Here is a 24,368-nt window from a genome sequence, read left to right on the forward strand (position 1 = left end):
ATGACCTGAGCCAAAATCAAGAGTCAGATGCTTAACCAGCTGAGCCACAGAGGCATCCCTCAAAATCTTAATATTAATTTTTCCCTCTTTATCACCACTCTAATGGAGGGAGACTGTCTGAATTTCAAAATACAGGGAAGGGGCTACTGAGCTTTAGGAATTTCAAATTAGCATTAACAGTGTAACTTCAATTCCCATATTAAACTTTTGTCTCATTTTTGTTCTTACTCTAAAATGTCTGCTTCCTGTTAATTATTTTTTTTTTACCGTTTAAAACTTTAGACTACCTTTTAAATGTATTCATTTTTTCCCTTGTAACTGCAATGTGGAAACATGAGCATATGGTGGGAGCTGACAGGACAGTTTTTCTTGCTTCCAGCTGTGCCTCCAGCTAATCAGCCTTACCACCACCCTAGTTATTTCTGGAACTTCTCTCATTTTTTTTCATCTTGAGACCACCAAATATCTGATCTGAGATACCTAAGAGATCACAGGCTCACAGTCTTCCCCAAGTAGATCATACTTTTAAACATCTTGAAATGTTTCATATAGTACTCAGTATCCTTTGGGAGAGTTATGTGTTCTAACACCTATGGTTTCTGACATGTGACTACAGAATGTGGAGCAGGAGTAAAACCTAAACAAGAGATTTTTTTTTGGAAAACTCACTTTTACAATGTCGTTGGCCTATCAAAAGGACCCTACAGTGCCAAACTCCTGATATTCATGAAGAAGACATGGAAAGTCCAGGGTCAGGCTCATGGCATTGGTTTTGCACGGAAGCATACTCAGAGAAAAATGGCAACATAAACCTTTCTATTATGTTTATTATAAGAATATTAATCAAGGTGCTATCTCACTTATGATCCTAATTTTTCCTCTGTATGTAAATTTTAGAAAAACACTCTCACTAGTACACTGAAACTATTTTAATGATAGTTTTAATAAATTGAACACTTTGAATCTCAGAAGCATGTTTACTTCCATTTCAGTTATACAAGATGAATAAATAAACTCTAGGGATCTGCTGTACAATGTTTTGCCTGTAGCTAACAATACAGTATTGTACACCTAAAAAATGTTAACTGAATACATCTCAGGTTAACTGTTCTTAGCACAGGAAAAAAAAAAAGTATGTTGACTTTTTATTTTGCCCAATACTAAGCTTGGTGCCAAATATTTTTAAGGTTTTATTTATTTAAATATTTGAGGGAGAGAGAGAGAGAGAGAACAAGTGAACTCCAAGGGAGGACAAGAGGGGAAGGGAGCGGGAGGGGTAAGGAATCTCAGGCAGACTCTGTGCTCAGCACAGAGCCCAGTGCAGGGCTTGATTTCATGACCCTGATACCATGACCTGAACTGAAACCAAGAGCCAGACACTTAACCCACTAAGCCACCCAGGCACCCCAGCTTGGTGCCAGATTTTGAGGCTTTAATCTCCTCTGTCTATTCTATTCTCCATGGGATATTCTGGACATATTTCTGTGCAAAGTTTCCTACTGTAATTTTCCCTTTCTCTAGTTTTCTAATTTATTTGTCCTTGACCAGATGAATCATGTGTATCTCTATAAGCCACTCTAAATAATGTTTTCTGGAACTAGATACACAATAAATAAGTGTAATTAAAATAGAGTAGAAGTGGGGTGCCTGGGTGGCTCAGTTGATTGAGCATCTGCCTTTGGCTCAGGTCATGATCCCAGGGTCAAGTAAATAAATAAAATAATTAAGAAAATAAAGTAGAAGTAAAACTCAAAGGATTTAATTGTAGTCAATATATTTGAAGGTATGCTCTGTTTGAATAAACTAAAGGTCAAGTAAATACTTCATTAGTAACTAAATTTGATGTATAAGATTTTTATTTAGACATTTGAATATTTTATATATAAATAAATAGTTTTCTTAGATCAACATAACTTAAAGAAATTCAGTAGAAATAAATGAAACACTTTAAAAATAAACTGACTCTACATATTCAAATTTTCTCCAAGTCAAAAATACTTGGAATGATTGGCAAGTACATTCAATGTATTGCATTTAAATGAATACTCAAATTATTTTGAAAAAAAAAAGTGACATTTCTCCTTTAAAATAGCAGACAAGACTAACAGTTGGAGTCAAGTTCTCCATCTACCAAGACAGCATGTGAAACCAGAAGGTACTAAGGAATCATGGGGTTTCATGCATGAGTTTGATTTTTTTTCCTCTTAAACAATTATCATAAATGTGACTGCTTTAGATCTGTAGGTCACATGTCTTTTACTATATGACTGTGAGTTTTTAAAAAGCTCTCAGCACCTTCCAAGTGAATTCATTAAACAAATTATGTAATTTGGATGCAAATGTGTGTAGTTTTCCTATACCACTAAGGGGTCTTAGAGCATATTATTAGCAGATTAGTGATTTGAAAGATCCAGAAAAGGTGGTAAATTATTATATAAAAAAAGAAATGTCACTTTTCCATACTTTTCTCCTATTGGATCTGAAAATAATATTGCTCTTTAGTTTATGGAAAATACTTTCCAGATGGACCCAATAAGCTGACATATCTCCAGACCACTCAATCCTTCTAATATGAGAAGAATAATCTAGAATTGTTTGCCAAGTGAATTTTATGATAATATGATATTTTAAAGATTTTTTTGGTGAAGCTCATGCAAAAATATCTCCTTAGGTGACTTACTCAATGACCTTATGAGGACTGTGGAGTTCAGAGTTCTTGTGTGGCAGACTTTCATAGTTTGACCTCAGTCAGTTGTACATTGTAGTCAGAATTTTTAAAATCCCCTTTACTTTTAGCTCGATTACTTTGTGCGCCATTATGGTAGCATTCCAAATTATATTTATAAAGCTACCACACTCTTATAAGGTGAAATGAGTCCCTTCAACATTTACATGACAAAATCCTAACCCCAGGACTTTAGAATGTGATCAGATTTGGAGACAGGAAATTTAAAGAGGCAATTAAGTAAAATAAAGTCATCATAGCGGGTCCTAATCCAGTTTGGCTAGTGTCCTTATAAGAAGTGAAATTTAGGCACAGGCAAGTACAAAAGGAAGATTGTATAAGACAGGAGAAGACAGCCACTCACAAGCCAAGAAGAGAGGCCTCAGAACAAACCAACCCTGCCAAAACTGTGACCTCAGACTCACAGCCTCTAGAACAGGGAAAAAAAAAATTTCTGAGGTTTAATCTACCCATCTGTGGAACATTGTTACAGCAGACCTGGCAAACTAATATACCCATTAAATTGGGTATGAACAATCAGAGATATTTTGAAGGGGAGGGTGTTTTAAGGGGAGGGTAACTGAGAAGAAAGCATAGATGATTTTCATGCATCCTCTGCACATACTACTACTTGCCCCTGCATGTTTTATTCTATTTCATCCTCTAATAGATCGTAAGTACGGTCTGGGCCTTCTTGTTCGTTTATGAGAACTTAACAGTAGAAACTGTCATCAGTAGGACATGGGTTTTTATAAAGAGAAACAGATGGTGGAGGTCTTTCTCTACCTTTTTTTTTTTTTAAGATTTATTGAGAGAGAGAGAGAGAGAGAGAGAGAACACCAGCAAAGTTCAGGAGGGAGAGAGAGAGAATATTATGCAGGCTCCACTCTGGGGTAGACTCTTCCCAGGACCCTGAGATCATGATTTGAGCCAAAACCAGGAGTCAGAGGCCCTGGTATTTCTCTACCTTTATCTTATGATGCAAAATGCAGGGATGATACTGCTGTGGCCAAAACTGCTACGTGTTCCCCAGAATGTATTCTCTTTCTCAAACACAATTTACTCATCATTTTAGTAGAACACATTGTCCACCCAGTTAGGACCCATCTTTTGCCATCTTCCCTGGAAGCTAAATATGATCATGTGACTAACTTCTGGTAATGAAAGATGGGTAAAATAAAGCACGGAACTTTTATAACATCTTTAAGAGAGAGATGGTGCCCTCCACTTCCAGTTTTCCCTTCCTTTCGTGGGCTGGGAGGGAGGTGTGGTGGTGAGCAAGTTTTGCCATGAGAATACTAATAACCAGAGGACTGCAGAGCAATGAAATAAAAGGGAACTGCTTCTTGAGAGAATTTCATGGAGTAAAACTACTTCCCCTATCCAAAATTATCTTAAGTGAGATAGAAATAAATTGCTATCTTCTTGGAGCCATGATACTTTTTGCTTGTTTCTTACAGCAGCCTAGCCTGCATCTAAGTATATGATTGCCATTGGTTCAAACCAAATGATCACACACACAAAATATAATACTTATTTGGCTAATAAGGAAAGAAAATAAGGCCATTTAATTTTTAGACTGTACCCTCTGTACTTGTTACTAAAATATTCTCACAACATATACAATCCTGAGCTAATAAATGCAATTCAGTATCTTATCTCTACCAACAAATCTATGTGGAGAGGGAAGAAGAATAAATCATTCACTACTATTTACTTGAAAAATATTTATGTAACAACATTTTACATCTACTGGTCTTCAGAATCTACATAGAGAAAATTAGCTTTCAGTTTTGGTGGAAATGTATGATCATAAATTTTTACATAATGCAATTAAAATTTCCCAACTTTGGATAATTTAAATAGCTTTGTTGAATTAAAAATAAAGCACAGTTCTTTTTAACATCTCGCTGATACAGGCAAGTGTTCACTAATTTAAAAAAAAACAATGGGGTAGAGTGCAGCTATAATTTTTTTTTAAAGGTCCAATGTGTCAGCAAAGTTTAAGGTGAAAATACATTATTAATATCGGCTGTTTGCTTTATATCAATGCACTTTCAAGTAATCTAGTAATGAATCAACTGGAAAAAAATATGAAGCTATAAGTGCCCTGACCTTACAATTTAGCTGAGCAAAAATATCTGACTGGTTGTCAAGAGACAGAGCAAGAACTTAGCAGCTCGGATCAAAGGAAAGTCTAGGCTCTTTAGCGGTAGAAATGACAGGGGCTGCATGGACCCCTTGAGACTTCTTTTTTTTAAATTATGAAATCAGCAATCTGCTACTCTTTCAAGCCCTAACCAGCGCAACCATCTGCAGTCTCTACATCCCTGCCCTGGTCATAGTGATGGGGGCCGTGAGCAGCCTGCCTGATGCAAGCTAGGGAACACTGAATCTCATCTTTGGATTCATTTTCTGACTAATGATGAATGTGCTTTTAAGGACTTATATACCTAATTCTAAACAAGCTTTGGGGAGATTCTTGCTAAAGCTGCCCACTAGTTTTACCATGATTCAGAAATACATAGAATTAAGAGTTACTGATGAATTTCCAAGGAAAGGGAAAGTGAAGCAAGATAATGCTTATATTTCCACTACTGTTGCACATTAATAGCTCCTTATAAACTCACATTACTGTATGTTTCTTTGTATGTTAAAAATAACCTTGGGTGATATGGGTTTTACCTTTCCCCAGGCAACTTCAGAATCCAAATTACTAGGCATTCCTTCAACTGCTGATCTCTTCGTCAGTTCCATATCTGTAGCTGCCAGCCATTCTGTCAGGGCATTCATTTCCTTTCGCATCTTACGGGACAATTTCAAGCATTTTTCCAACTGTTGCTTTCTTTCTGTCACCTGAAAAGAATGATAATAAAATGTAATTTAGTTTACTCCTTCAATTCAGGTTTAGGTATAGGCACTTAATAGGAACTTTAATATTTCTGTCGTTTTAAAACAACCTTTTTCTTACATTTTAAAAATAGTATTTTAGAAAAACCACATAGTCTCAGTACTAATGGTGAATAAACATAGTCTAGGAAAGATGAGATCCTTTCTCCAAAAACTGTGTCCTGTATCAAGTAGGGGAAAAAAAAGCTGTAATTATTTTCTTTAGTACAAATACAAATAATTTATGGTCACATTTTTTAAATATAGTGAATGATATAAGTACAACTGAAGAAATGACAGATTTCTTTTAGAAAGCCTTGAGTCATCTGTGAAATGGATAGGCAAAGTTTACAATCCTCTATAGACAAATGAGGTTGCTCTTATTGGTAAGAAATCAAAATGGAGAAAGAATATGGTTTCTTTCAAGAGGCAAAATTATTTCTGTAATACTTAAAATGGTCAATTTTATTGTCATTGTATCTGTAAAATGTCTTACTTCTGTGGAGAAATAATATGAAGAATAAGCCACTTCCCCTTTAAACACATTTTACCATCCAAAAGGGGTAAAAAAAATAAATAAATTCCAAAACAAAATTTTCACCCTTATTAATAGAAAAAAATCATGGCCTGATTTTGTGTTCTAGTTCTCAGTGTCCAGAACTAAAAACCTTCAAAATCAAATTCTTCCACATTCTCACATGGAGGATTAACATCTTTGTACTTTTCCACCACCTTTCTAGATGGGCCTACAATCTGAACACAATGTGTTCAGGGTCTAGGTTGGTTGGTTTAATAAAAAGCCCAGAAACTATTCTGTTCACTCTATCAATCTATCTGTCTGTACACACACACTATCACATTTGCAAACCCCCCCCCCCCGCACACACACACACGAATATATAAGAATCCAGCCATATGGGGCGCCTGAGTGGCTCAGTGGGTTAAGCCTCTGCCTTCAGCTCTGGTCAGGATCTCAGGGTTCTGGGATGGAGCCCCACATTGGGCTCTCTGCTCAGCAGGGAGTCGGCTTCCTCCTCTCTATGCCTGCCTCTCTGCCTATTTGTGATCTCTGTCAAATAAATAAAATCTTAAAAAAATACAGCCATAAGCATGAAAAATGCACAATTAAGCATATCTTTAAAGAATTTAAAATGGTACAACCAAAATAAACACACTGAAACTTTGATATAAATTCCAAATACTCAATAAAATGTATTAGTTTCTCTAACAGAGATGTCTGTACATTAAAAAAAAATGTTTAGTTGCTGAGGCTGCAAATTCAGTTTTTTTTTCTTTTTACAGATTTCCCCCTTCAGGGAAGTAAAAACATCTGCCCTTTTGACTAAGACTTTTAGTTGGGGGGGGGATTTATATATACCTTACAGTGTGTTTCCACACATAGTTATTTTTTGCTCTGCACTATCGGTAGAAAAATAATTCCAAATTCAATATTTCGAAGAAATCCTATCTTCCCAGAGCTAATGCATTATTGATTTTTATTTATTCTATTTTGTTTATATCCAGTTAAATAGGTTTTAATAAAACAGGAGACACTGCCATCTTAAGGAAGATTGAGTTTTATACTTTTGTGTGTGCGTGTGTGTGGAAAAGGGATATGTTTAAAAGAGTGCCACCTGCAGTACAATGCCTCAGCAGTCACTGGTTCATGGGAAAATGTATGCGAGGCTGCTAGGACTATTGCTACTTACATATATTTCCATAAAAATCAGAGCACAGAGAAGCCACACAAGAAATTCAACTTTTATTCTTGGAATCATTAAGCTAAGTTAATACTAACAAATAAAATTAAATGTTGCTAAGGTGCTTTAAAGATTTAGATGCAGACAGTATTTTCTTAGAGAGGGAATACCTGACTTACAATATTTTATATATTTTCATTATTAATGTTTCTAAATCTTTATAAATAAATCTTCCCCTACATGTTTTCCTGTATTCTGTCATGTTATTAAGCAAAGCATGATTTCTTAGTCCTCTTTCATTTTGCTTTAATGATATTATTATGCACCAAATGGCTAAATAAACAAACTTTCAAAAGTGCATTTTCAGGCTTAAATAGGGCTTTACATCTTCAGGAGAGTCATTCACTTTTTAAGTATAATTAACTTGGGGCACTAAGAGTCTTCTGACATCATTTTTATTATTTTAAATTCAATGACTATTTCATGTAAAATTTACTCTTGCAAAGGCAAAGATTTTGTGCAAATTCTTCAAGACAAAAGGGAAAAAAGGCCCAGACAATAGTTTATATTTGAAGAAACAAAGAAACTACATTTTCCCCAAATATATATTTTCTTATTAAAAAGATATCTATTAATGCATTCTTTTAGCATAAAGTCACAGCGGTCAAATTATTAACTCTTGAGTATAGAGAATAACTTTCTAGAAATTAACAAATTGTAGCATAAGGATGATTATTAAGATATTCTTCACTTGATGTTAAATATAGAACAAGTGGAACCTGTAAAGGTCTATATATACTAGAGGAGATACCAAGTGGAGATACAACTTTGTCCTCTGTGATTATCTGTACCACAATGACAAACTTCTCCAGAAGGATTTAATGGTCTTTTATTCCACAGGTAGCTTGGTGGACTATAGAAACAGGTGAAATGTGTTTTATTTCAAGATTATCCTCGTGCTTTGCTATTTATTGTGTATCAGTGCTCCCTACTTTTTGATCCAATGAGAAATAAAATACTTTGCCACAAGACAGTAAGCTCTCTTTCAAGACATGTGAAATATAAATTTGAAGGTTTTCCAAAATATAAAAATAAAGATTATCAACTAATAACAATAGTTATTTCCAGATTTCCATTTGAATCTCAAAATTAACTTCCTCTCAGTGAAAAGAAAGTTGCAATTAGTAGCTTTAAGACTCAACCCAACAATCTGCTTACAGGGCGAAATGTTAGAAATCTGTGTCTACATGGCTACTTCACAAATACGGACACAAATTTACACTTGTGTCAAAGATGAAGTGACAATTTTCTCACTGATGTTGTTATATTTAATAAAGTTGAGAACCTGAGCCTTTAAAATATATTCTGTTCTTGTCATTGATCCCAGTAAAGCTCTTTCAGTCAGAATGAAATTAAAATATATGCATTTTTATTTTTTTCTGCTTTGATCCTTATTTAATTTTATTCATCCTTCCTCACTAAGCATTAGGAGAGCGAAACCATCCCCCAATACTCCTTATTTAAAGATACTTGCTTAAAGTACTTAAAATTGTATTTATTCACAAATGGCCACAAATGCCAGTACTATATAGATAACTTTATTTGCATAAGTTTAAGAAAATAAACATGATATTTATTAATAAAGTACACACATCCCCTTAAATACCACATAATGTGTTATCATGACTTTTTAATGAGAGAAATGATTATTTTACTACTATGTTAATACTTTAAATCTTAGATGAGCACCAAAAAATAGTTTAGAAACTTTAGAGTAATGTAAAATTATAGTATAGAAAAGTACAGGTCACTCCTTGACGTTGACAATCCATGCCTTCATGACTACGTTGTATGATTACTATCATTACTCTGAACCATAAGAGTTTAAATCTACGAGAACTATACAGAGAATATTTGATTTGAGGGAATTGAGATAACTATCCTAATCATTCCACTGTTTTAGAAAGGGAATAGAAAGATGAAAAGATCTTTAATTAACAGTGACATGGAATTGGCCATTAGACTCTTACAGGACAAAAATACAAAAACATAATCGTGGAGCAATAGGACTCAACTGGCTATGCATTCTACATTATTAGACAAATGTGGTGGATTATGCAAGGCTTGCCATACAGGAAAATAACTTCTATGGAATGTGACAACAATATTACACCTAAAGTGGTCTATGTGGAATGTGTCAACTCCATTGTATCTAAATGTAAGTAAGTTCATTAGTTTATAAAAAGCTCTAGCCTTTAAGTCATCAAAGTAAATTTATACAATGAAAAGGCTAAGTTTAGAACAAAGAAACACTTTTAGAATTATCTGATGGGCCAATAAAAATTTCCCTGAGCTGTATATATCTTTTAATGTAGATTGGAAAGAAGATCCTTATTAATTTTTTGTTTCTTAATGAGAACTGCACATGGGAATCTATCTATCTCTATCCCTGACTATGCATAAATGTACATATATATCTATCTGTTGAGAAAAAATAATTAAGACTTTCTAAGACATTGTGTATCATTACTGCCTCATGATTTGCCATTTCGAAGGAAAGTGTTAAGTAGCCCATGTCTGTGGTTCCGGTGCACACCCACCTTTGCTCCCAGCTCATTATAATGCAATTTCAAAGCCGTGACTCTTTCATCAAGCTCTTTAGGGTTTTCGGTCTGCTTCTTCTGTACAATCTGACGTCCAGTTTTTATTACCATTTCCACTTCAGACTTCACTTCACTAAGACTTTTATACAAGTTCTAAGTTCAAACATAAAACAAAACATAATAATCAGCCATAGTGTACAAATTACATTATAACAATTAATAAAAAGAAAGAGAGGTAGAGATCACCTTAATTGACATTCCATGTTTACAGTTTTAATGGAGTAGCATTTTGCAGCAGAGTTGATAGTTATTCTTACTAAAGTAAGTATACATCATGAGTATAGTTTTACAATCCAAGTTGATAATGATTATTCCTAAAAGTTAAATGATTCCTATTTTAAATGTTATATAATATTATAAAATTTACTCTTTCACCAGGTATTTATTGAGAGCCTAGTACAGTAGATAGTAATGGATTCACTAGACAATCAATGCTGGCCAAGACAGACCCATTCAGGCCAATCCACCTGGGTGGCTCAGTGGGTTAAGCCTCTGCCTTCGGCTCAGGTCATGATCTCAGGGTCCTAGGATCAAGCCCTGCATCAGGCTCTCTGCTCTGAGGGGAGCCTGCTTCCCCCTCTCTCTCTGCCTGCCTCTCTGCCTACTTGTGATCTCTCTCTCTGTGTCAAATAAAAACAAAAACAAAAACAAAGAAAAACAAGACAGACCAATTCATTATCGTTTTCACACATTTTACTGGGAATGAAACATCTAAATTTCTAGACCATAATTTCAACATATAGTAAGTCATATATAAGGAAGGAAGGTAATTTTAAACATTTATTTTTATTTTTATTTATTTATTTGACACATCACAAGTAGGCAGAGAGGTAGGCAGAGAGACAGGAAGGGAAGCAGGCTCCCTGATGAGCAGAGAGCTTGACGTGGGGCTCGATTCCAGGACACTGAGATCATGACTGGTGCCGAAGCAGAGGCTTTAACCCACTGAGCCACCCAGGTGCCCCAGGAAGGAAGGTAATTTTAAATATGGTAATTACATTATACAATTATATTTTCTTAATGCGGCTGATTAATTCAATATAGACAGACACAAAAATATTATTTAAAAACTCACATATATATCACAACCCTAAAGAACATATATATTACTTAACAAAAGTACATTGTTTTAACAAAGCCTCATGATACACATGTCATCACACAAAGTACTTTCCTGGAAAGATACGTGTATGCATGAATGCATACATGCAAGCACGTATGTATAGGTATATATATGTAGGGAGATATATATATAAAACAGTTTACATTATACATTGTTGCTTTCATTTGCTCAGCGGTGATTGTGAACAATGACCTGTTTTATTGGTACTAAGAAATAAAGTTACTAGTAGGTAATTGCTTTTTCTTTGTAATTAGAACAAAACTTGGGTTTATTTTCTCTTCTCACTTTAAAATCAATGCCTAAAAACACTTTTTGCAAAGGCTGAGCAAATATCTTTTCATTAAAGCTACATACATAATCTACTTCTACCTTAATCCCTTCTTTGATGGTTGTTTTTTGTTAATATTCCTTTACCAATAATTTGGAGTTCTTGTCTGCGTTTTCCAGTTGATTTTTTTTTTTACTTAATTTTACTTTTATCTTAGAAATTACACAAATATCTTGGTATGTAGAAACATTCAATCAGTAACTGTATGGAGGGAATCAACTGTGTCAATTTTGGAATCAGAGATATTTCCAAATAACTTACTCTTTAGACATTAAAAAAATTTTTTTCCATGATTTACCCTTGTGTTGCAAGTTCAAAGTAGTATTAGCCATTAATACCATGTCATTCAGTATGCACAGAAAGTATTTATCACTGAGGGAGCGAAATATCCTTTATATTTATTTGTATTCCTACAGGGAAGACTTTTTTAATGAAACAAAAATTTCTTGAAAGCAAAGGTAATGATTACAGTACATGCAATAGGGCATCTTAAGTAATTTAAAAATATATAAAAGTTGTAAAGAAAAGATATTCTTACAGAAGGACTACTTGAATTGCTCCCGACATTTAAACCTGAACCAAACTGAGCATGAACTTGAAAAGGTTTCCCTATAGAGTCAAGGCACAATCACAGCTGGTTATAGGGAGGGTTGTTTTCACCTCATCTTTACTAGCAGACCAGTTTTCTGATGTACCATTAGAGACTTGTTCATAGAAGGGAACAGCTGTCCCTTTGGGAATATATTTAATCAAGACCATAGTATACTTGGGTCATTTGCTTTTAATTATTTTTACAAAATTTAAGAGAAGATATCTTCCTATAAATGCCTCATGTTGCTCATCTAATATCAGCTAATAAGTGTACATTATTACATTCAGATTTTCTTTTTCAGGGTAAGAATATTTATAGTAACAATGTCACTAAAATGCAGCCTGTGTTATGAATGTCATTGCATAAAAATAGTTCATAATTTCACAAAGAAATATATATATCTACAATTTTTTGTTAAAAGATACATTATCACTCATAATAATATGACTGAAATGCATCTAAAGAGTTTCTTTTACATTTATGTTATGGAGTAAATGAAGAAACAATACCTAAAAGACAAGTACTAACTAGATAACATTTTTTACCTTTAAAGTTAATAATATTCAGTGCTTTTATTTTATGTGAATTTCTACTCTTAGCCCATAGTGATCAAAGAGTTATAATAACAGTGTATTACTCTAGTAGATGCCCTCATAATTCAGCCTCATGTTGTCAGAGGCATCATCTGACTTGGCACATTTCCAGTAATTGCAACAAAGGACATAGCTCAACATCCCAAAATCCTGTGAAGATTTATGCTACAGGCTAATCATATGCCCCCCATGCATTTTTATTCTGTCTTTGAGGTCTGGTCGCATTTCAGTATATACCTACCACTGACATCGAATGGAAAGATACTAGGGTTTGGAGCAAGAGCTCCTGGACTGGAATCCCGCTTTTGCCCTTTGCCAGCTGTTTTGTCTTTAAATTGTCTCATTTAATCTGTGACCTAGAGAATTAGACATGACTTGTATAGATCACTTGGCTTACTTGGTTTTCATTTCTGGAATGGTTTTTATTATGGTAGTTGTTACTGTTGCTGCTGTTTCCAGAACAATGTGTTTCTTTTTAGATTTTCCATTTAAAATACATATTCAAAGTACTATAAAAATTAAACAATGGGACTTCCTCTTAAATTCTGCATAGTCCTTTGAGAACTACAGATTCAAAAAAAGACACCTATAGAGGATGTATTCAAAGGCTACTGTTTCAGAAAAAAGTTCTTGTCTCTCAATACACCTGTGCTAAATTTTGTTCTTAACCTTAAAATTACATAGTAGCAATTATTACAGTTATCTGAAACAATCTTCTATTACAAAGGAGGATCATCATCACATACCTCTTTTCTTTTTTCACAGACTGCTTAATAAGGAAAGTCAAGGAGTAGCTGTGTATTTGTCCCCAGAAATACATACCACACAGTGATTTAACTGTGACTGTACTACTTCCTGCTCCACACTCTTTGTTTCCAATGCAGGCAAGTGCATCTTCACTTCATCTAAAATCATCTTACTCTCCTGTAGACGCTGCTCAAAATTGGCTGGCTTCTGGAATAATCGAAACTTCATGGAAACATCTTGCAATTTTTTCTGTAAAGACAACATAAGAAAACACCCGTATAACTTAAAATTCCAAACAACAGGGGCGCCTGAGTGGCTCAGTGGGTTAAGCCGCTGCCTTCGGCTCAGGTCATGATCTCGGGGTCCTGGGATCGAGTCCTGCATCGGGCTCTCTGCTCAGCAGGGAGCCTGCTTCCTCCTCTCTCTCTCTCTCTCTCTCTCTGCCTGCCTCTCTGTCTACTTGTGATCTCTCTCTGTCAAATAAATAAATAAAAATCTTAAAAAAAAATTCCAAACAACAAGCAGTCATACTTTTGTTAACAAGTTTTTCTTTATTCCTGAAGATATACAAGATTAAGAAAAAGTAAAGCAATTTTTTTCTACTTGTATAGCACAAAGAATGCATACATTTGGAAGAATTCAGTAGTTGTTCTTAATGTGATAATAAAAGGTAATTTATTAACCTATTTTATCCTTAAGATGTACAACCCCCCCCAAATCTATATTATTTATATATATTATATTTTTCAAATAATGTCCTTAATCCCAATTTTTCTAATAACCAAATTGTCTAATACATATTATGTTTTAATACCCAACTAAAACAAGTACCTTAGTTTACGCAAGGATATGTACCTGTGCCATATCAATTTGGGATAGTACCCTTTGGGCAGTCTCCTTTCCCTGGTTATGTTTCTTCATTTCTTCTAAACTGATCTCATGACTTGTCAAATCTGATTGGATTTTCTGTTGGGAGGAAAGCATTATTAGTCAACATGCTCTGCAGGTTATTGCAAAGAATAACTCACTTGCCAAGAAGATGAAATTCAGGAACTCTCTTAAAGCATTATTACAATGTAGCCTCCTTTAGAATGACAATAGTTCTTTTTTTTTTTTTTTACTTACCAAAAGTTACCAAAAGTGAAATAGCTTATTTCTCTACTATTTGGGTTATTATGAAAAATAAATTATGCTTTCGAGTCAGTAATAATGCATAGCTATTTCAGATATTTTGGGAAGGAAATCTCTGTTTATATCTAATATGAAAGACTGATATTCTTTTATCTTTGAATTTACATTCAAATCTGACCAAAAACAATATATATATACACACAGAGACACACACATACACATACAGACACAAACCTGAGCACGCGCGCGTGCACGCACACACACACACACACACACACACACACACCTCAAACCTGTGACAGGATAAGATATAATGAGAAAGTTCCATGTGGATAATATTCATTGTGATATTTACTCAGTCATTCTGCACTATATTTCAGTTAAATTTCAGGGAAATTATGGATTTAGAAAAGTGAATTTAAACCTCTTAATTGGCCTTGCCTTTTGTCTCTTGGATACTTAAGATATGACTGATTTTTGAATCTTAAATAACTATAAAAATTGCTGTATTTTCTTTATTGAGTAGACATTTTTGATCAAGTTCTATTCAGAAGTGTGTTTGTATTTGACTTGTACACTTCTGATCCTGCTTCAGGAGTCAGTCAAATCATGTAGTGTGCAGAGACCAAAACAATAAATCCATTCACTTCTTTCCTTCCACTTCCAGCAAAAATCAGAAAGTTGTCAAATTATTTTAATTTAAATATCAGCTGCTGTCAGATTATCACAAGTAAATTAGGAAAGAAAAGGATTAACTTACACCAGAGTGCCCATAAAATTTGCAGGCAAAACAATTCATATAATGCATATTAGTATAAGCAAATTTATACCAACTGGAGTCAATTCCAGTACATATTACTAGAAAATAACATCAGTTTGATTAGCAGTTAGTTACCACAGAGAACTACAATCCTGCAATGAGTAGTGTAAATTATCTGAAGAAAATGCGTTGAGTGATGAAGGAGATACTTCGTATACAAGGCTATAAATGTACACATATGCCTTAATATCATTCCTTAACATACTGATCCTAAAATTATAAAGACAAAGTAATGATGAGTTACTTAAGTAATTACAATTCTGACATAAAATAATTAAGAGCAAGGACTCATGCAAATACATACTATACATATATATACATATATATATGTATATGTATATATATATACATATACATATATATATGTGTATATGTGTATATATATATATATATATATTGTACTATATATCTATCTTCACTGGTTGAATTACTCCCTTGGATATAGGTATATGCTATTCTCCAGAAACCATGGAGTTTGGGAGCTATGGATCCCTGTAAGTGCATAATAAGGTTATTCATAAAGTTATAAAGGATAAAGGATCTATAAAATTTAATGGCGGTAGGTAGGACAGAGTAACACTTAACAAGGACGTGAACAGATGTCATCGGAGAGGTGATGTTAAAGCAGAAATCTGAATAAATAGTAAGCATCACTGGCAATAGCAGATGTTTTAGGGGGAGGGGTTATAATCTTGATATTTTAAGTGGAAAATGCTCACTCCCTCAAAAAGGTAAGTCAATACCAACAATGTCTGTCCTACATAAACCTAGCCACTCCCAAGTCATAGACAATTAAAACATGGACAATGCTTATGTCTGATTAGGTCCATCAGATTCTCTCTCAGAAATGACAGGACAAAGTCTGGCCAAGCTCTGTGCATGATGAGAATCATCACATATGCTAGCAGACTGTGCTTATGAAGTCCCCAGTTTACAGTGTCCATTGGGGAATAGCAAAGGTCGATGACTAAAAAGAGAAGATAGAAGTAAATGCCAAAAAGAGAGATAAAAACAAAAATACTGATGGCTTTCAATCACAGGCTAAAGGAAATGGGGCATTTTCCAAAGATGTCTATAACAACAGTTCCCATACTATGTGCTCTTTTTTTTTCTTTTCTTTTTTTTTTTTTTTTGTAAAATACTATGTGCTCTTCTTACCACTCCCCGATTAAGAGGTGGAATTTCTTCACCTCTTCAAACTTAGGTTGCCCTTTTGATTGCCTTGACCAACATAAGAGGGCAAAAATAGTGTTTTGTCAGTTATGAGAAAAGCCCATAAGAGGACAAGCAGCTTCAACTTCCACCTTTTTGAAACACTGACTCTTTTTTTTTCTTTCTTTTTTTAAAAATTTATTTTCAGCGTAACAGTATTCATTGTTTTTGCACCACACCCAGTGCTCCATGCAATCCGTGCCCTAATACCCACCACCTGGTTCCCCCAACCTCCCACCCCCGCCCCTTCAAAACCTTCAGATTGTTTTTCAGAGTCCATAGTCTCTCATGGTTCACCTCCCCTTCCAATTTCCCTCAACTCCCTTCTCCTCTCTAACTCTCCTTGTCCTCCATGCTATTTGTTATGCTCCACAAATAAGTGAAACCATATGATAATTGGCTCTCTCTGCTTGACTTATTTCACTCAGCATAATCTCTTCCAGTCCCGTCCATGTTGCTACAAAAGTTGGGTATTCATCCTTTCTGATGGAGGCATAATACTCCATAGTGTATATGGACCCCATCTTCCTTCTTAAGATTTTCCTTCTTAAAACCCAACTGGCATGGTTTGAGAAGCCCAAGCCACATAAAGAAGTGGTGGGTAAGTGAATTAGTGAACGATCCCAAGTGATCTTTCAGCTACAATGAGTATCAGTTCCTAGACATGATTGAGCCACCTTGGATGTCCAGTCCAGTTGAGCTTACATGCCACAGCAGAGCTGGCCAACAACTGCCTACAACCCCATGAGATACCAAGAGATAATAATAAATAGCAGGTGCAAGTGACCGAAACACAGGTTCTAGTCCATTCCTGAGACAAATTTTATTCTCGTCCTTAGCTTCCATGAGACATCCCTACATATGAATGACAAACTTCTTTCTTTCATTTTTGTTTTCACTTTAGTTAATCCAGTTGTGTTACTTCTGCTTCAGTGTTCTAAGTAGTATATTAAGCAAAGAGAAGTTTTAAAAATAGAAGCACTCCTGATTGAGGGAAAACAGGTACTCAGGTGAGGTAATAAATGGTATGAAGAATTTAGGAGAACTGAAATCATAAATAGAGAATGAATGCACAATGGCAGGAATATAAATGGAAAAGATGGTGGGAATGAGTTATTTAATAACCTCATGTTCTAAATGAAAAAACTCTAATTTCTCAATACGAAAAGAAACTTTAAAATTTTAAGTTTATCAGAATCACAGATAATAATAGTTTATCTATTTATCTATAATAGTTAATCTAATAAACCCATAACTTAGTAATTAAGGAAATTCATGAGAGAATGTGATTATAAATTCACTAATACTTTGAAATGAATTTGATTTTTTAATCACTATATACACACATATATAGCTACATACATGAATACTTTTTTTTTTAAAGCTGTGTGTACCTGTACAATTAGCATTTATTTTAGTGCACTCAAACATTAGAGGACCCTGATGAGGGCCAGGAGAGAGCCATGGAAAACAAGAATTTAAGGGATATGGAGAAGAAAGAAAGCACCAAAGAAAGAAAAGGAAGAGTCCATGAGAAGGAGAAGCAGAACAGCCAGGGAAGAGAAAGGTTGCCACTTCAATCAAGTGATGTAAGAGTTTTAAAAATGAGGGAGAGATCAATAAAGTCAATTTTGAGACACGTCAAATGAGGCAAGTTCTAATAAGCGTACATTAGCTGGTCAATGAGCACTATAGCTAGAATACATTCAGTGGTAAGAGCAGAACTTAGCTTTTCCAAGGATAAAGCTTAAAAACCAGGAAATCTTCATCTGCAGTTTAAATTATTTTATAAAGATTTTATTTATTTATTTATTTGACAGAGAAAGGGAGATCGCAAGTAGGCAGAGTGGCAGGCAGAGAGAGAGGGGGAAGCAGGCTCCCCACTGAGCTGAGAGCCTGATGCGGGGCTCAATCCCAGGACCCCAAGATCATGACCCGAGCCAAAGGCAGAGGCTTAACCCACTGAGCCACCCATGTGCCCCCAATTTAAATTATTTTTGAAGAATTTTTATTTCTTCACATAATGTAATGTGGTCAATGAGACTCGAACACGTATTAAGACCATGTAAAAGGAGTAAGAGTATAAGAGAGTTTTTTTTTAAATAAGAAGATAATTGATTAGAAAAACCCTGTGGGAAGCAAGAAGGATTGAAGAGCAAAGATCAATAAGCAGCAAAAAAATACTGACAGTAAGAGAGGTGCTAATTTTTCAGAAGCCAAAGGTAAGGCATAAAAAACATTTTTGATATAGAAAAGCAGAAAGAGCTCCTTACTTGATGCTTTGTGTAAGTCAGAACAGAAGACTGTTAAAAGAAATCTGAACTCAAATTTCAGGGCCCTGGGGGCACCTGAGTGGCTCAGTTGGTTAAGCATCTAACTCTTGGTTTCGGCTCAGGACATGGTCTCAGGGTTGTGAGATGGACCCTCGCTGAGCCCAGCCTCAGGTTACTCGTTCAGTGAGGAGCTTGCTTGAGATTCTTCCCCCAACCCAACCCTCCCCCTGCTCACATGCACATGTGTGTACACTTTCTCTCTCTAAAATAAATAAATAAATAAATCTTTAAATTTCAGGGCTCTGATTTACTACCTGAGCACCAACCCTTTCTGAAGCTCAATTTTCTCCTCTCTAAACTGAGGATGATGATGACAATCCAGTAATGAAGGATTATCAGTAGTCCTGGGAAAATTCTCATGTTTGCAGTAGACAACTACACTGGCTTTGGTAAAAAGATCAGATGTTATAGTGTATGTAAAAATACCTGTTCAAGTTTGCACAAATATTTACTTCCAAATTGTGTCATTATGTATTATTTATTTATAAGAAAGACATTCTTTCTTATAAAGAAGAGAGAGAAAAGGGTTGAGGAGGAGTCTAAAGGAAAGTGATGGAAGTTTCATAATCACTGTGGAAACTGGGGGTAGAAATTGATGAGAAAAAAATGGGCGAGCCTGGTGGTAGGTGTTAAGGAGGGAACATATTGCATGGAGTACTGGGTGAGGTGTATAAACAATGAATTTTGGAACACTGAAAAAAATTAAATTAAATTTTAAAAAAGAGATTGGTGAGGAAAAAAATAAAAGATACTCAGAACAGACTGCCCGAATTATGCATCTGCAACGATATCTATCTACATGTTTTTGAACATCTTCATTTGTCTACTACTCAATGTAGAGGAACAATAATAGAGTAAAAATAAATTATACACATACTCATTTAACTTTTTATACTAAAAGGATAAGAGAAGAGCACTGAAGGAAATAATCCTCATCATCATCACCACCAAAGCAAGTATCTGTGTCAGCTTATCCAACAATTCACATGCATTCATTTAATCACCTAATCAAACTAAGATACAAGTTTACCATCCTCATTCACAAATGAGGGTATAAATGTTGACTTGTCTGAAGTAACAGACGCAAGAAGTAGCAAACTCCATGTCCTCTGAACAACTATACTTCCTCTTAAATTATGATTCCAAAATAAACGTGTCCTCCACTTGGAGATTGGTCAGACAAGACAGAAAATTCATCTCTTTTGTGCATTAGTAGTATTTAGTTTATGAATCCAACTCAAAAAACCACTTCTGCATCTACTAGTCAATTCCATATAGTGAGAACAAAACTATTGCCCTATTCTTAAGGATCTTTTGTTTTACGAAGATAGAACATAGACATATAAATTAAACTAGAATTAAAAAAAGAAATACATGTAATATAATAAAAAACATGCTGTATGATAAGAGAGAAGGGGCACAGTCATTTCTGCTATAGAATCTGGTAAACTTTAAGGAAATTCTCATAATTTAAATTACATATGGCTGAGAAGGGGTTTCAGAGCAGTAGAGAATAAGAAAATGGGTTCTCATTCCATGGTATGAGAACCATGCTAGCAAAGATTGGGTTTGGCATATACAGAGAGTGTATCCTCTGTTTCAGGGAAGGAAAAACCAGATGTTGTTAGAATAAGAATTACTTTGGCAGGGGGAACTGGTGTGAAGCTACTGAACCTTAAGTTGCAGGGTCCCTCCCTTACAAAAGACTTCTACAACTCAACATTTGATTTTCTATTTCTCATTGGTATAATTTTTTTTTTTTTTGTAATTTAAAGACTGCCCCCACAAAGCTGTCTCTCGTAGCCTGGCATTACAAAATAAAGCCAAGATACCTTAAGTGATTACTGAAACACAGGTCTTCTGATGATGATTTACACAAAGCATCAAGTAATCCCACACATGATTCATCAACAACAAGAATGACAATGACTTACAAAAACACAACCCAAAACTGAACCTGTATTTGTCACCAGGATATGTGAAGGACAATGTAATACATGAAAGGAAAGTTTGGCAATTTAGAATTCAATGCAAAGTATTACATGGACTTCATATTTATATCAAGCTTTTAGACAGTGTTGAGAGGCTGAGTGTCTATACTCTTAGAACAATTACCACTATCAAAATCATTAAAAAGGAAAAATTGGGCTTTCTCTCTTTTCTTTTGGATTAGTGTGGCCAATGGTTTATCGATCTTATTGATTCTTTCAAAAAACCAGCTTCTAGTTTCATTGATACGTTCTACTGTATCTCTGGTTTCTACCTCATTGATCTCAGCTCTAATCTTGATTATTTCCCTCCTTATGTGTGGAGTTGGTTTGATTTGTTGTTGATTCTCCAGTTCTTTAAGGTATAGAGACAGCTGGTGTGTTCTGGATTTTTCACTTTTTTTGAGGGAGGCTTGGATGGCTATGTATTTCCCCCTTAGGACTGCCTTTGTTGTATCCCATAGGTTTTGGACTGAAGTGTCTTCATTCTCATTGGTTTCCATGAATTGTTTCAGTTCTTCTTTGATCTCCTGGTTGATCCAAGCATTCTTAAGCAAGGTGGTCTTTAGCTTCCAGGTGTTTGAGTTCCTTCTTAACTTTTCCTTGTGATTGAGCTCCAGTGATCATTGTGGATCATTGTGATCTGAGAATATGCAGGGAATAATCTCAGTCTTTTGGTATTGGTTGAGTCCTGATTTGTGACCCAGTATGTGGTCTATTCTTGAGAAGGTTCCATGTGCACTTGAGAAGAATGAGTATTCTGTTGTTTTAGGGTGGAATGTTCTGTATATATTGTGATCTGAGAATATGCAGGGAATAATCTCAGTCTTTTGGTATCGGTTGAGTCCTGATTTGTAACCCAGTATGTGGTCTATTCTTGAGAAGCTTCCATGTGCACTTGAGAAGAATGAGTATTCTGTTGTTTTAGGGTGGAATGTTCTGTATATATCTATGAGGTCCATCTGGTCCAATGTGTCATTCAATGCTCTTGTTTCTTTATTGATTTTCTGCTTCGATGATCTGTCTGAGAGAGGCGTGTTAAGATCTCCTACTATTAATGTATTCATATCAATATGACTCTTTATCTTAACAGTTTTCTTATGTAATTGGCTGCTCCCATATTGGGGGCATAGATATTTACAATTGTTAGATCATCTTGGTGGAATAGGCAGAAGATATGAACAGACACTTCTCCAATGAAGACATACAAATGGCTACCAGACACATGAAAAAATGTTCATCATCACTAGCCATCAGGGAGATTCAAATTAAAAGCACATTGAGATATCACCTGACACCAGTTAGAATGGCCAAAATTAGCAAGACAGGAAACAACATGTGTTGGGAGGGATGTGGAGAAAGGGGAACCCTCTTTCACTGTTGGCGGGAATGCAAGTTGGTGCAGCCTCTTTGGAGAACAGTGTGGAGATTCCTCAAGAAATTAAAAATAGAACTTCCCTATGACCCTGCAATTGCACTACTGGGTATTTACCCCAAAGATACAGATGTAGTGAAAGGAAGGGCCATCTGTACCCCAATGTTTATAGCATCAATGGCCATGGTTGCCAAACTGTGGAAAGAACCAAGATGCCCTTCAACGGATGAATGGATAAGGAAGAGGTGATCCATATACACTATGGAGTATTAAGCCTCCATCAGAAAGGATGAATACCCAACTTTTGTAGCAACATGGACGGGACTGGAAGAGATTATGCTGAGTGAAATAAGTCAAGCAGAGAGAGCCAATTATCATATGGTTTCACTTATTTGTGGAGCATAACAAATAGCATGGAGGACATGGGGAGTTAGGAGAAGGGAGTTGGGGGAAATTGGAAGGGGAGGTGAACCATGAGAGACTATGGACTCTGAAAAACAATCTGAAGGGTTTGAAGAGGTGGGGGAGTGGGAGGTTGGGGGAACCAGGTGGTGGGTATTAGAGAGGGCACAGATTGCATGGAGCACTGGGTGTGGTACAAAAACATTGAATACTGTTATGCTGAAAATAAATTAAAAAAATGATTTAAAAAAGGGAAAAATTGGTTTTGAACATCACAGAAAACTAGAATTTTATTATAATTTATAGGCAGCATTTTTAGAAAAATTCTCACATCTATAGTACTGTTCTAATATATTAGAGATCTAAATTTCTTTATAAATTAAGATTATATGTGAAAAAAGCCCTGTGAGTTAATACATTTTAGAAATTAAGGATAAACATGTGTCTGTTATGAACATCTCAGAATATTTCATTTACTAATAGATACTGTGATATCAAGAGGAATAATTCTTTGCTCAAATTACCCTTTTGCTTTCTCTCTCTCTTGCGTTCACTCTTAAAAAAAAAGGTGGGGGGAAAGGTGGGTGTACCTGACTGGCTCAGTCTGTTAACTGTCTGACTCTCAGTTTCGGCTCAGGCCGTGGTCTCAGGGTCCAGAGATCGAGCCCTGTGTTAGGCTCTGCACTGAATGTGGATCCGGCTTAAGAGTCTCTCTCTCTCCTTCTGTCTCTCCCCCTATCTCGTGTGTGTGTGTGTGTGTGTGTGTGTGTGTGTGTGTGTGTGTGTGATGCTCTCTCATTGTCTCTCTCTAAAGAAAATAAAAATAAAGATTATGCTTTTGCTTTTATTGTCAGAATACATCACATAAGTAGATTTGGGAAAATCTATCTAACACAATTTATATATTCAGTAACAAGAATTCAATTACTAAAAGTATAAGATAAAAATGGATATATATTTCCAATCAATTGTAATTTGGGAAGATTTCATAACATGCATCATACTTTTATTTAGTGAGCATCTTCAAAAATAAATTCTACAATTCTTACTTTCAACTGATAATTCATTTTTAGTTTGTACTTAGGACATCAATCACGACCTACTTTATTTAACCTCATCAGATTATTATTCTGGAACCACATAATTAAAAATTGTTTATCACTTTAGGGCAAGTCTGCAGTGAAAGAGGTAAGTTATGTGCTTAAATAACAGAGTATTATGGAAACTTTCAGGCAGACTGGACAATCTCCTATTTTAAAACTCTTCTGATAAAATACACACACACACACACAATATCATCTTTCTTGCCATTATGGTCAGACAATGAAAAAATAACTGTAGAAGAAAACACTGAAAATAAAAGATTTAATTCAAAGAAAAAGGATTTCCATATGTGGCTACCAGATCTGTAAGATCTAAAGATGTAAAAGCTCAATCAGTGAAGCGTCTGCCTTCGGCTCAGGTCATGATCCCTGGGTCATGAAATCAAGCCCCACATCTGGCTCCCTGCTCAGTGGGGAGTCTGTTTCTCCCTCTTCCTCTGCCCTTCCTCCCTGCTTGTGCCCTCTATCTCTCTCTGTACAAATAAATAAAATCTTTTTAAAAAAATATGTAAAAGCTGTACAATTTGAGTTCTATTTTCATCCAAGATCTACCAGGATATGGGTGAAAACTGTTTGAAGAAAACGAATGAACTGATCTTGTGGAGTTTTAAGCCTGGATTTATATAAAATCAGTGATTTCCAAC

At 35.2% G+C, this 24,368-nt stretch overlaps 1 protein-coding gene across 4 annotated transcripts in view; it reads right to left on the reverse strand.

Annotated features, from left to right (window-relative positions):
- Window positions 1–24,368, reverse strand: part of DMD (dystrophin) — a 2,197,254-nt gene that overhangs the window by 1,224,768 nt on the left and 948,118 nt on the right. For all 4 annotated transcript variants that reach the window (XM_032883124.1, XM_032883125.1, XM_032883122.1 and 1 more), the window contains exons 31-34: window positions 14,216–14,326; window positions 13,436–13,609; window positions 9,915–10,070; window positions 5,411–5,581 (exon numbers count right to left, since the gene is read on the reverse strand). In XM_032883124.1, the coding sequence (XP_032739015.1) occupies window positions 5,411–5,581; window positions 9,915–10,070; window positions 13,436–13,609; window positions 14,216–14,326 (612 nt within the window). The remainder of the gene's footprint in view (window positions 1–5,410; window positions 5,582–9,914; window positions 10,071–13,435; window positions 13,610–14,215; window positions 14,327–24,368) is intronic.

The sequence above is a fragment of the Lontra canadensis genome, unplaced genomic scaffold, assembly GCF_010015895.1.
Source record: "Lontra canadensis isolate GAN:19392208 unplaced genomic scaffold, GSC_riverotter_1.0 scaffold86, whole genome shotgun sequence".
In the NCBI taxonomy this organism is placed as follows: Eukaryota; Metazoa; Chordata; class Mammalia; order Carnivora; family Mustelidae; genus Lontra; species Lontra canadensis.